Here is a 14,380-nt window from a genome sequence, read left to right as displayed (position 1 = left end):
CCTACTCTATACAACTGGTGTACTTCTAATGTCTATCAGACTGAAATTTGACTTCCATTGTCACAAACATAGACCCATCTTTTTTATTTTATTTTTTCACAACAGAATGGAATGATGAGAAAGGTGGCGGAGAAGAGGGTCTAATGCTGCGTTCACACTGTCAGCTACAAAACATACAAAGCTACAAAGCGACGCGGCATATCTGTCGCAGAGTCGCTGTTGAAGTGTTGATCAACACGCTCGTTGATGTCAAGCGTGCATCTGTCGAGCGAGAAAAATATAAAGGAAAATATCATGGCTGGGGTTCAAATGAACAGGGAAGGCTGACAGAATTGATTTGTTTCTCCCCATTACAAGCAGGAATTGTGTGGAGAATGTGTGTGAAGATGGTGAAACAACATTTGGTGGTTTTGTAGCTTTGTATAGCTGCAGTTGAAGCCAGTTCAACTCGGATTGTAGCTTTGTAGATTTTGTAGCAGCAAGACGTCAGGCTTTGCCATTGAAAATTAATGGTAGCCTGTGGCTTTGTTTTGCCAGCGTGGACGCTGCATAAAAGTGAACCTCATGCATCTTTTTCACTCATATTTTACCCCCTGATTGCCCTGGTTTAGAATACACAAGTTTCGGTCACAACGCGGCACCTCCTCAACCTTACATCTGATTGGAGTAGGCTGTAGGTCCGCCCACCGGGCTGTACTCAGACGGTTGGCCGAGGTCGCCCTGGGCGCCGTAGCCACCTTGCTGGCCAAAGCTGCCCTGGTTGTACGGCTGCTGGGTAAAGGTGCCCGCCTGTTTCTGAGACGCCTCGCCGGGTTGCCTGGCGGCGCCCTTGTGCCAGCCGGTCTCCTTGAAGACAAACCAGATGTTCCCGGCCCACAGGACAAAGTTGAGGAAGCCAAAAATCTGGAGAGACAGACCAAAAAAAAGATTGACTGAAACCTTTATTTCAGGGGAATCCATTGGGACCAGGGTCTCTTTTTCAATGGTGCCTTGTATACAAAGAAAGGATATTTACAGCAATGTGATTCTACAGAGTTGACATTATGTAGACAACATGTTACACATAAAAAAGGCTTCAAAATATTAAAACCAAATATTACACCAAGCGGGTGCATAAGTCTTCTTCCATCTGAAATTATTTCCCGACAGCGACAATATAATGCACAATGCTGAGTTCTTAAAACTCATCATTAAGACACACAAAGAGAGAGTACGGACAGACAAAGTACGGTACAGAGAAATAATCTTGAACGCATCCAGGTGAGGTACAGACAAAGTGAAACGTACCACTGAGGTGTTGAGTCCCGACCAGCGAGGTTCGAGCACGGAGCCACACCTGTTGCTTTCGTCTTTACAGGCGGAGATGAGGAGCCGGACCTCATCGGGATCCGTGGCCACCTTGACGTCTGCCAGAGCTTTGGCCCAGGCAGAGGAACCGATGAGCCACATGAAGGAGAAGACTACCGTCACAATGAAGTCCTGATGGGCCGAAATGAAGAAAAGATGAAGACATGGTGAAGGAAATGGGACTTCTCTTTGTCACAGCTTAGAACAGGGGTCTTCAACAGGGGGTCCGGGACCCCTAGAAGTCCTCAGAGCTACTACAGGGGGGCCGCTAAATCTTTGTGTGGTGGGGACTTTATTATTTATTTTTTACATTAACCACTTGAACCCTAGCATCTGGAGGGAACATTAGCCGAAAATAGCCGATCTACAAGCTCACAACGTGTCGCAGATGCGCTGTGAGCTTGTGCGAATGAGAGTATTATATCATTGGGCACAGATGATCAAAATTATCATAATCTGGCATCTTGGTATCATGTGGTATAATCTGGTCACAGATATAATTTACGATATATGTATATAATATTTAGTGGGGCTCCCATATTATGTGGGGAAACTTGCCATAACCCCACTGCAAGATATATGCCTGAGTTGTATAGAAGTAGTTTTATAACCATTACTTTTACTATCTATGTAAGATGAGGTGTTCACTGTTCTGGTATGAAAACCCAAATGTTTTATTTAACCATGTATCCTATAGCATAACTACATGTCTGACATCTCTAACAAAGCAAACAAGGCAAAAAATAATACAAACTCCTAAACAACTCAGGGGCCTACTACGCAGGTCATAAGCGAATATTTAAAATAAAGTATTGCTCTTGTTAAGCTTGGCCACCTATTTGCTTCAATTCACAAATATTGGGAAATTGGATCAGGAATGCGACAAGAAAAAACTATCTCCATGAATTCAAGGCTTCATGGGGGTGAGTAATGAATAGAAAAAAAGGTTTTGAGGGTGAACTATCCCGCTAAACAAATCCTCACTCATCATTTATGAAGGAGGCGAGGTCCTTGGGACAGAGATGGCTGTACTCACAACGAGAGGTCCGCGGTTGTTCTCGCGGTACTTGTCCTGAAAGAAGAGGTAGACCACAGTCGCCATGAGGGAGTAGAGGAAGGCGAAGACCGCGATGGTGACAAAGAACTCGGCGGAGGAGGAGTAGTCTCCGATGAGGGACAGACGCTCCCTCATCATGCCCTCACACAGGGGGGCCTCAAAGGACACCTGGTGCAACCTGACACACACGCACGCACGCACGCACGCACGCACGCACACACACACACACACACACACACACACACACACACACACACACACACACACACACACACACACACACACACACACACACACACACACACACACACACACACATTTGAAATATGTATTTATGTCCACATGAACAGAAGTACAAGAATGACTTGTACAAAGGACATAAACACCGCCAGTACAGTCAGACAATAGGAAAGCAGACAGTTACAAAGTGCCTATTCGGCAGAGAATTGTTACGTACAGTTGACATACTTGTCAAACACAGCAGACATCAATCATGGATAAAGGAAACAACGCCTCCTCCAAATTGAGCGGCTTCCTACAATAGCTGACACTGAGCAGTACCTTGCTAACTGTTTGGCCCTCCTTTTGGAGACACAAAAGGAGACACGCACGCACGCACGCACGCACGCACGCACGCACGCACGCACGCACGCACACACAAACACAGGGAGGTGCAGGGCTTTAAGCAACCTACATACTATTCACAGGTGTACAGCATGGTCAGCCATTAACACTGGGGATTTTAAAGATAAGATCATTTACAATTTAGGCATTTAGCAGACGCTCTTTATCTAGCGCAACTTACAGTGAGAAAGGTAAACACATACATCAAATGCAGAGAGACAGTGTAGTGCAATCTAGGATCGTAGGTAAACCAAGAACCTAGCCTATCAGTCTAAAACAATATAATATTAAAAAATTATAATCTGTACATTGAAACTATAGGATGCCAGGTAAACAAATTAACCTCGCATCTGTCTAAATTACATTTCAAGGCTAGGTCAAGTGCTATGGGCTAAGGTGGTGGAGTCTGAAGAGGTGACTCTTCAGATTACGGCGGAAAATTTAAAGTGAATCTGCAGTTCTAGCTGCAATGGGGAATTTGTTCCACAGTTTGGGAGCCAGAAGGGAAAAAGTCTGGGACGCGTGGAACGTAATAGATAAGACAAGAGACCATTCAGAGAAATTAATTCGCCAAAGGCAGCACGGCAGTTAAGATACAGATTACGGGGCAAGAAAAAGTACTGTAGATACAGCAGGGTAAACCAGTGGTTCTCAAAGTGGGGTCTGGGTCCCCAGGAAAATGTGTTAATACAGCATCACAATCATTTTAACCGCTTCATCCATACGTTGGCTATTCAAAAATAGCAGATCTACAAGCTCACAGCGCGTCACTTTGTGCTGCGCTGTAAGCTTGTACATCTGCTATTTTTGAAAATGTTAGAAAAATATAGAAAATGCTTGGAAAATTTTGATAATTTTAAAACACAAATCTTCTATTTTGGGGGTCCCCTGCCCTGGCAAAATGTTTTCAGATGGGGGGGTCGCGGCCAAATATAGCCTATATCAATTTGCGGGTCCTTCACACAAAATACGTTTGAGAACCACTTGGGTAAACAACGTCCAAACTGTAGGCCTACACAAAGGGAACACTCACCTGAAGGGATAGGCGAAGTCGATGCGGATGCTGAGGTTGCTGGCGGCCCTCTCCATACAGTCCACACTAACCCTCAGCTGGCCCGTGAAGCCACCACATGTTGCAAACGCAAAGATGGCAAACAGCTGTGTGCAGACACACACACACACACACACACGCACACGCGCACGCGCACGTGCGCGCACACACACACACACACACACACACACACACACACACACACACACACACACAAACACACGCACGCGCACACGCACACGCACACACACACACACACACACAAACACACACACACACACACACACACACACACACACACACACACACACACACGCACATATTTGAATTATTTGATTTGGATCTGCACAAAAAGAGCAATACATAATAGATCCAAACACTGATCAGAAGGTTAAAACCATGATACAACTGCTGCTGATGCTTATTAACACACAGAGGAAAAAAGTACATTGATGACATACTATATCTACAGAAATTGACAGTTATATCCCAAGGCCATAATACGTTCCACCATAGGCTGATATTTCATAAGTTTGGATGTAAAACAATCCCCCCCTCGAGTATCTTCAAAAATGTTTGTGAACATACGTATCCAGTGAATACTCCCATTGAGAGGGGTGGTATAAACCTTTTGATAATAATGAGATCAACAGGAAAACATCAGTATGTAAACAACTCTCTGGTTGGTATTACTTCATTTTTTTTTGTGTATCGTTGCATGTTTGTTAATGGAGAGGTACTTAGTCCCAGAGGAGGTGACCAAGAAGAACTCCAGTTATCATGTGAATTGTGAATGTACTAAGCTGTGCTATTCTGCCTATGATATATTATTCTAATACTTTCATTTGACACCATTAACATGCATCACTTCATGAATGACAATCACGTGTGTCATTTGGACATTTTGCTTAACTAAAGAACAGCAGAAAGGCAAATAGCTGAGGACACGGTGTGGGTCCATCCAAAAAACTGGCAGGAACAAACTTGTGCATGTCAAAAGTTATATTCCGATGAAATGCTTTGAGGCATGTAAACGAGGATTACTTTTATTTAGCCTTCCATGTAAATAGTTACGTTGAAATATCTGATCGGAGTGATTTCATTCTGAATAAAGAAATGTTGTCCATGTAAACGCATGCAGTCCCTTGAGGGACATTGACACTTTTTGTCTCTAGGTATGTGTTTTCAACAGAGAGAAGGCAGAGATATGAAGTGCAACACGGCCCATGTGGCAACAGGAGTATCTGTAATGAAATGCATTATGTGTGCATTAGTGGAGCCTTGAGACCAGAATTGGCTCTTGCTGTGAGGTTATTGAATGTGCCGGCTGGCCTGTTTAGCAGATATTGAGGTGCACAGCCATTCAGCAATGAGTTGCTGTCGGGTGAATACCTCATATGTGCAAAACTGTTACTTTAAAAAACAGCACAAAAAAACACATAGCATTGAAACGCTTTTTGGACTTGTAGATCGGCTATTTTTGAAGTTTTTGTCTGACACTGTAGTATGACAAAATAAGGCATTAATTTACGGAACATAAAAAAGTTACACAAAAAGTCAAAACATGGAGATAGGAGGTTTCTGCCCGACAGCAACAAATGTGTAGAAGCAGCCGAATAAGGACACAGAGTCTCCGTTCCAGCAGAATGAGATTTTTTTTTCTTCTTCCTCCCCTCAGAATGTGATTACTCTCCAGACCATGAGTCAGGTGGCAATGCTCCATTTATGAAGCAAACAAGTAGATGAATGGTGAGTGTTGTTGTCAGTGGCATCTGTGCAATGCCATTCATTCATTTGGGGACGGCAGCAACATGCTTTCCCACAACACTGAAACAATATCATTCAATTAAAGCACTGCATGGTTTTCAATGTGGGGTCCGAGGACCCCCCGGTGTCCTTGAGGGGGTTCCAGGGGGTCCCCAGCTAAATCATTGATAGTTAGGAACCAAATGGGCCCCTGGGTCTATAAGACAGCACGGGACTGCAACCCAATGATTACACTGAGAGTGTACATTTCTACACTCTCACAGAGTTAAATTAGAATAGAGCCACGTCGTAAAAGTCTTCTCTTATGGGAGTCCCTGCGATATCTTTCAAGATAGGAGTCCGCAGGCTAATAATGCATCAATCTTGGGGATCCTTGACATGAAAAAGTTTGAGAATTACTGAATTAAAGCCTTTTTTTCTCCACAGTTTTGTGTATGGAGTGTTATTGGTGTCCGGTAATGGCTCAACAGTAAGCACAGCTATGCTTGTGTAACCAGCATATTGTGCTTACTTACATTCTACTTACTGTAGAGCATCATGTTAACCCATTAAGACCTGAGGCCAATTCTACAAATGTCTTATAAATCCGTTTTTTGAAAAACGTGTGTTGTTATATCAGTGGTGCTGAAACCTTTTCATGTCAAGGACCCCCAAAATGTGTCACTAAACATACTCCTACGGGCTGGGGCGGCACCCGTCAGCAGGGAGTATTGGCCAGGAAGAGTATAGTACGAAGGTTCTACGTCCTCCTGGTTGGGGCTCCTCACTGGCAGTAGAGCAGGGCACAACAGCAGTGACAACAAATGTGTGTGGGGAAGGAATCAATTGATATAACGACTACATTGGGGAGGAAAAGTTTTAAAAAGCAGCAACACATAAAATGTCAAAGATCAAGACCACAATGTTGGTCAAAATGCCATGTTTCATTTCATCATTGGAAACACATGGGTTAGAAAGGCGCTGTTAACAAAGGCACAGTGGCACACTGGCACTCATGCTTTTGCACCTGATAGCTGGTAGGGAAGGCAAAGCCAGTGAAACTGGCAAAAGTCATCTCCACTATGCTGCTTCCAAAAATGCCTAATCAACAATTTATCCAAAATCAAATGATTTAGCATCAATAAATGTCTGTCCCATTGACAACAGAAATTAAATTAAAATGAAACCTCTGAACGTTCTGAGAGATTGATTGGACACACAAACAGTTCAAATAGATTTCAAATACTTTGACGTTCACAGTCCAATGAGTTTGATTCATAATATGCAATTTTTAATCATACAAAACTAATCTTCATGGCAGTACAGGGCGAGGGCAATTCATGCGTCTGCAACACACTGTAGCACTCTGTAGCGGCTACTCCGACCATCTCCAAAGCTGTACCTACACATCGTACCTATAGACATTTGACTCTCTGCCTTGTAGTAAACTTGAACTTACCGGAGCAAATATCACCATACACATTTAGGACGAGAAGATCCAAACCCCTGCTAGTTTAAATTATAGGAGTTCCAGAAGCGCTCTCTGCCATTCTGACAATGAAACCCAGGCTACAAAGAAGCCGACTGAGAATGAAACAGGACTGCATCTTTTTTTCTCTTTCTCCCAATCTCTCTTCCTCCTCTCTCCCTCCCTGTAGCTCAGTTATCATGAAGTAAATGAAAAAAGAGAGGAGAGACCGAGTGCAAGGAGGAGGGAGTATGGGGAGAGAGAGAGAGAGACAGAAGGGCCGGGTGGGGGGGGGGGGACTGAGAGCGAAAAGACAGGGAGAGTGAAGGTAATCAACCAACAATACATTGAAACCGATATTTAGAACCAATATCGAACTCAATCTTGCTCATGTAGGTTAATCGATTAATCGAGAAGAAGACAAACTCAAATTAGACATTAAAGGAGCACATCACCCATTTTCAACCTTATCTTCATATAATTGGTCCTCACTAATGCTAATCATAAAATTGCACCATTTCTGTCTACATTGTGCGTCTCAGAGGTGGGCTGGGGTTGGGGACAGTTCAGAGACGTGGCTATACCAATGACATCAACAGTGGGGACTCCAAACTAAACTACAGACTTTCTCTTCCTGAAATGTTAGCATGCTGAAATAGAAGCCATTTGTCTTTGCATCAATAAATCATCAAAATTAAACACAGATTATGTCATTGTTTGGCAGGTTTCTGAATTGTCCACAGCCCACTAATGAGATACAGAGCGAATAGACAAAAATGGTGCTATGTTATAAAGAGCATTAGTGAGGACCAATTGTATGAATAAGGATGAATATGAGTGAAGTGCTCCTTTAATGGTAGCCTATAGGCCAGAGATATTCCCTTAAACTTTGTGTGAAGTATTATGCATGTGAGCGAATAAAAAATCTCTGTGATGCAAACTTCTGTTTAGAGCTGAAAACAGAGCAAGTTTGACCAGAACAAACTTGTGTTCCGCTGCAGGTTCACACAGCCTAATGGGCCGTTGCAGTCAGATATTCAGCCTATTCTCCAATACGAATTAGAGGAGAGAGGAAAAGCGGGCAGACAATATAGATTTGTATACATATATGTATGTATTGAGCTTGATGAATCACAACCACTTTCTCCCATGATACATGAACAAGCTTATGGAATGTACAGAACCTGGATGTGTCTAACAATCCAGACGGTGATGTTGTGTGTACTGTAGTATCATTTATTCGTTTACAGCATTCCTTAGACTGAATTAAGCTCCAGTTTAATATTTCTATAAAGGGCAAAACATTTTAAGAATAACCAATAATCCAAACAGATCTAGAATGAGACTATGGCATGGGAACATACAGTAGATCACTAAAGCTGTATTATGTAACTTTTTGGGGTGAATACAAAGTTTTTTTTCCCAATCTGTATGGTAGAGTATGTTAATACAATATAACTTATACAATTTAGGTGATTGTATTTGGTCTCCCTGCTCTTCTATTGAGACATTTAGACCCTGTGTCCTGGGTTGGCCAGAAACAGGATTGACACAATCCTGTTTCTGGCCTGAAAGGTCTGCCCTTTTTTGAGGATTCAGAATATGGTCACCCTGAGTCACCCACCTCTGTGGTGAACAGTTTACCCTCGCCTTGTTACTTGTAATGGGGAAAAGAAGAGTTTAATGCCATCGCGGATTGTTAACAAGATACACAATTTCTCTTTCTTTTTATAATGCTGCTCCTTGAACAAGCATTCTAGCAGCACACACACACACACACACACACACACACACACACACACACACACACACACACACACACACACACACACACACACACACACACACACACACACACTCCAATAACAACTCGTGGCTCAATGTGAATCAGTAATGTTGACGAGTGAGTCAATGACAGCAAACAGCTCCAGAAAACGCTCCTATTATGCTACACAGATTGAAGGAATGTCCACGTTGTTGTTTCTGCTCCTGCCTACTCCTCAGTCTGGTCCAAAGAGACCTCATTAACCACTTAAACCCTATATGGCTGACCGGAGTCCCTCAGTGCTCTATACGAGTGTCTTTTTTGTTGTATGTTATTGTGGGGAAAGCTTATCTGAAAATAGCCGATGGACAAGCTCACAACGCGCTGTGAGCCTGTCGATCTGCTATTTTCTGCGAATTCCCCCACAATACGGATGCTGGGGTTTAAATGGTTAAGCTTGACATGGTTTCTCTGGACCCCTGCTTTGCCATAATTAGATAAAGAGAGGAGGATAATTGGTTGTGCAAACAGCCACCACTCACTGCTTAATTCATATACTACTTTATCTGTATACTGCCAGTAAAGCTGCTAGAGCCTCCAAAGTTCACACAGCCATTATCGGCACCACACTTCTAGGTGTGCGACTCTCCCAGCATAGCAGGCAGGAAGGAACAAGGCGTTCTTCCATTTCATTTCTCAAACCTATAATAAATCAATTACTTTCCGTGTCTATCTGTCTGTCTGTCTGTCTGTCTGTCTGTCTGTCTGTCTGTCTATACATACACTGAATACTTGTATATCTACGAAAGCGCCTGGATTTCATTCATAAGGGAGGGGACATTTTAGGAGAAACCTCAAGTGCTCCACAATGGAACAGCATTCACCATGGGGGAAGATGCAGGATGTGGGGATGAAGAGCTTATTTTATGTTTCTGTTTCAAACAAACTGTTGTTGTCCGTACAGCAGTAAAATTACTCTGAAGTTTCTTGAATCTTCAACCCTGGAAGTTGTCGGGTCAAATAATTTCCACCGGCCCGTTTATGGACTAAGTGGCATCATTTCTGTTTGTTCATCGCTGTATCGACCCTCATCTCCTGCATTTGTTCAGTCCATTAGGCCCAGACACTTTCACCGTGTTAAACAGTGATACAATTGAGCACCTCGCAATTAGCTAAATAGGAATACGGAAATAATTCTAGATTGTGAGACGCCTTACTGCAGTGGTTCTCAATTTACCCTTTATCCATATTTAATATGTTGGCTATTCAAAAATAGCAGATATGCAAGGTTGTACATCTGCGAAAATGTTTGGACACTTTTTACATAAATCTTCTCTTCTGGGGGAAAAGCTTTTCAGATGGGGGTCCGCAGCCAAATATACATGTATATCAATTTGGGGTCCTTGGCACGAAAAAGTTTGAGAACCACTGCATTACTTACTGTACCTCTGTCAGAGGACATTTATCATTTGAAACACCTCCACTCCATGAACCCTATAAACACTGGCTGAATCTCCCCCATTGCACTTTAAAAAATGAGAAAATAGCCAATGTACACAAGCTCACAGTGTTTCTGTATTTTTCAAAAATGTTGAAAGATTTTTAAACTGATTGAAAAATGCTGACAATATTGACAAAATAGGGACTCAAGGTTGAAAGTAGCACATGTATGTTATGAATTGAATTGGAATTCAAATGTATAAATTATATAGACATTTTTTTCCAACTGGCCCCTGGTGGGCCCACACTTTGAAAACCTGTGTCCAAGGTTATATCTGAGACAGATGCGTTATTTCATACAGAAGAGACAGGCAAAAAAGTGACCACTTAAATATTAGTTAAGTGATATGTTTTGGTTAAAACAAAAAGTGTTTTGTTAAAAGGTTAAAGCACTGTATTCTGATAGTAATCATTGCACTAGAGTGTTTATTTAGTCACAGGGGTCTCCCTGTCTCTCCAGCTTTTTAATAAACAGAAATGACATGTTCAGGTATAGTTGACAACATTTCAGCAAACCAGGAAAAAGTAGGCCTACCCATTTATCAGCTTCATTTTTTATAGTGTTCCAGTTAAAAATTTGTCTGCTCATTTATTTGGGTAAAATTGGTAAGCCGACCTGAAAACGCATGTTCTGTTTAATAAAGAGCTGGAGAGACATCAGTCTCTAATGACATGCCTAAAGAGAGGCCAGTTTTTAAGCAATTAATAAATGTATGGTTGCAGAAAGTGAAGTGAAGAAGTGTTTGACCTAAATTCAGATTCATCTGCAATAAACATTCAGAGGTGGAGGAAATATGATAAAAAATAACTGCATTTTTATGCTAAATGTGAAAGCTAGGGGTCATTTTGTGATGTCACTGATCGGCCTCATCCTAGTATCATCTGATTCTGGTGAAATTGTATTGGTAGTGGTACACTTACTGTATCTATCTATCTATCTATATATACAATTTGAATCCTGCGCCATGTCGGTTGTCAGTATGTACGAACGTTGTATGTGGCCAGTGTGACGTAATCTGACATCACGCCACATCACGCCAGTGTGACGCGCCATCAGTATGTACGTTGTAACGTTGTATGTAGCCAGTGTGACGTAATCTGACATCACGCCAGTGTGACGTAATCTGACATCACGATGAGACAATATGACATCACATCCTACCTAACGTTGTATGTAGCCAGTGTGACGTAATCTGACATCACGCCAGTGTGACGGAATCTGACATCACGATGACACAATATGACATCACATCCTACCTATAAATTCTAGGATGCCGTCAGATCGCACCAGTTCGACGGCTTCCATAGTGATAAATAGTAATAATCTATACAAGGAACTCTCTCCACCACAACAACTCTCTCCACCACAATGACACTGGGTGGATGGATGGCAGATCACTGCTTGCCCCTACCAACAGGGAAGTCGACACCATCAATGACATCATGGAGACCTGGATGCCAGGTACCTCCACCAAGCTCAGCAGTGCTGACACCCTGGAACACGACCAAGATGCAATGCGCTTCAACGTGGAATATCTAAACACCCTCTGCCCCCATGGATTTCCCAGGCACATCATCACCCTCAAGCCTGGCATGCCTTTGATGCTACTCCGCAACATCAGCCCCAAAGACGGACTCTGCAATGGGACAAAACTCTTATTCCAGAGGACCCTCAACAACAAGCTGCTGCTGTGCAAAACAGCAGCCACGCAAAAGGAGGTCCTCATCCCTCGAATCAAGTTCATTCCTGATGCTGGACTTTTCACTTTTGACTGGGCCAGGCGACAGTTTCCAGTCCGCACTGCTTTCGCCACCACCATCAACAAATCACAAGGGCAAACACTTACAACAGTTGGGGTCTGGCTTCGATCCCCTGTCTTCACTCACGGACAGCTCTATGTTGCCAGTTCAAGAACCGGTGACCCAGCAGCCCTGAAGTATGCCATACACCAGCAGGAAAACCACACTGAAAACGTGGTTTTCACAAAAGTGCTTCTTCCCCACTGAGGTAAGGCTGTTGCATTCTCCCATGTGTCGTTTCTGATTGCTCTACATTACTAACAATGCCTACAACTTCACACAAACATCACTGTCTTCACTCTCACATGATCCATTGACTCCTGCCTTCGCCTTTTCTCCCATTCTGCAGGCTCTGCCATGACAACCTGTGGGCCTGACGACGTCGCCACTGTCTTTCACACCATTTCATTCTTATACACCTTTTACACCAATAAACTGCTCACTTCATCTCCTGCCATTTGGTCTCTCTTTTAACATTGTACACCACTGCACACTGCTCACAGGTCTGCCATGCCAGGTGTGAGTAATCACAAAGTGGGTTTGGGTCCTTGCAGAGGTGATGCACGTCACCTCTTTAGGTGCCTGTAAGGTGGCACTGCAAAGTGAACGACGCGTCACGCTAGACGTTACTTCTAGTGTGTATACAAATCTGTAAAATGGTAAAAAGATTATTTTGTGCTGCAGGGGACATCTTTTTTCAATTTAGGACCATATGGCACAGAATGCATGCACCTGTGAGCAATCAAGTACATTATCAGGTGGTTTGTGCCACCTTGTGGCTGAAAGCAAAAACTGCATTCATAACACACATAAGGGGACACACAGCAGGCCTGGAATCTTATCACTTGGCATCTGATCTGTGTTTTGAGGGCACAAAGGTCAAATGCCACAGCAAATTAAATGTAAGCCACAGAAATAATAATTTTAAGTTAAGGGTCAGGGAGGATTTTATTTTTTAATACATATCAGTGAAATAAATAAATGCATGAAAAACTAAAAGCCAGTCATTGGACTCATTTGAAGATGGGCATGGGGAGTAGGCCTAGGGGAGAAATTAAGAATACAAAAGAAACTGGGGTCTAAAAACCATATTGGCAGGAAAGAGGCAGAGGAGAAAACAGTGAAATCAGCTGAGACACTGGGGCAGTGTGGGCGGGCCATCAAGGCCACTGTGGCCTCAAGGCATATCATTTTTTAAGGGCATGAGGCCAAACTGAAGGGTCTTCATGGCCTCCATGAAATTCCTGCGCTGCCACATAGTGTAACATAGTGAAGGTGAGATGAACAAGAAGCACAAAGACATTTACATTACATGATGGCTTTGTACAGTATGGTGACCAGGCTAACAGTAAAATAGTCCTAGACTGATATTAAACAGTATAATAGTCCTAGACTGATGATAAACAGTAAAACAGTCCTAGAATGATGATAAACAGTAAAATAGTCCAAGACTGATGATTAACACAAGCACTGCTAAAAGGGGAATATGATCAGTACCATCACAGGTCCATAAATACTGTATAGCCTACGCTATTAATCTATAATTAACCACCTCTACTTCTACATCTATTTGTGATCCTCTCAGCATCAATGTGGCCTCCTATAAGGCAGTGGGTTCTCAAAGTGGGGTCCGGTGTTGACCCCCAGGGGTCGTTGAGTGAGTTCCAGGGGGTCCCCAACAGAATTAGCTGATATAGCATCAACAATCACTTAAATCACTTTCACAACTTACAATTTAGGCATTTAGCAGACGCTCTTAATCCAGAGCGATTTACAGTAAGCAGATAAATACGATAATACATCAAATGCATAGAAATAGTAATCTAGGATCATAGGTAAACCACCTACATCAGCTATTTGCAAATAGCCGACCGACAAGCTCACAACGCATTTGTGATCTGCTAATCGCAATAATTTGAGTGACAATTAATGGTCAAATAAAATGTCATGATCGTGACAACCCTAGGCATCCTGTGGCCTCAGGTGTAGCCTCAACACTGCACACAGCTGAGACCACTGCAG

The 14,380-nt window shown here is 42.8% G+C and overlaps 1 protein-coding gene across 1 annotated transcript in view; it reads right to left on the bottom strand.

Moving 5' to 3' along the window:
- Window positions 1–651: 651 nt before the first annotated feature.
- The window catches only part of synpra (synaptoporin a), a gene marked incomplete at its 3' end in the record, with an annotated part of 22,111 nt that continues 8,382 nt past the window's right edge, over window positions 652–14,380 (bottom strand). The window contains exons 3-6 of the mRNA XM_084061530.1: window positions 4,062–4,186; window positions 2,384–2,582; window positions 1,288–1,479; window positions 652–903 (exon numbers count right to left, since the gene is read on the bottom strand). Coding sequence (XP_083917656.1) covers window positions 652–903; window positions 1,288–1,479; window positions 2,384–2,582; window positions 4,062–4,186 — 768 coding nt within the window. The remainder of the gene's footprint in view (window positions 904–1,287; window positions 1,480–2,383; window positions 2,583–4,061; window positions 4,187–14,380) is intronic.

The sequence above is a fragment of the Gymnoscopelus microlampas genome (genome assembly GCF_963454915.1).
Source record: "Gymnoscopelus microlampas genome assembly, chromosome: 7".
Taxonomy (NCBI): domain Eukaryota; kingdom Metazoa; phylum Chordata; class Actinopteri; order Myctophiformes; family Myctophidae; genus Gymnoscopelus; species Gymnoscopelus microlampas.
This window is presented reverse-complemented; position numbering and strand designations above follow the sequence as displayed.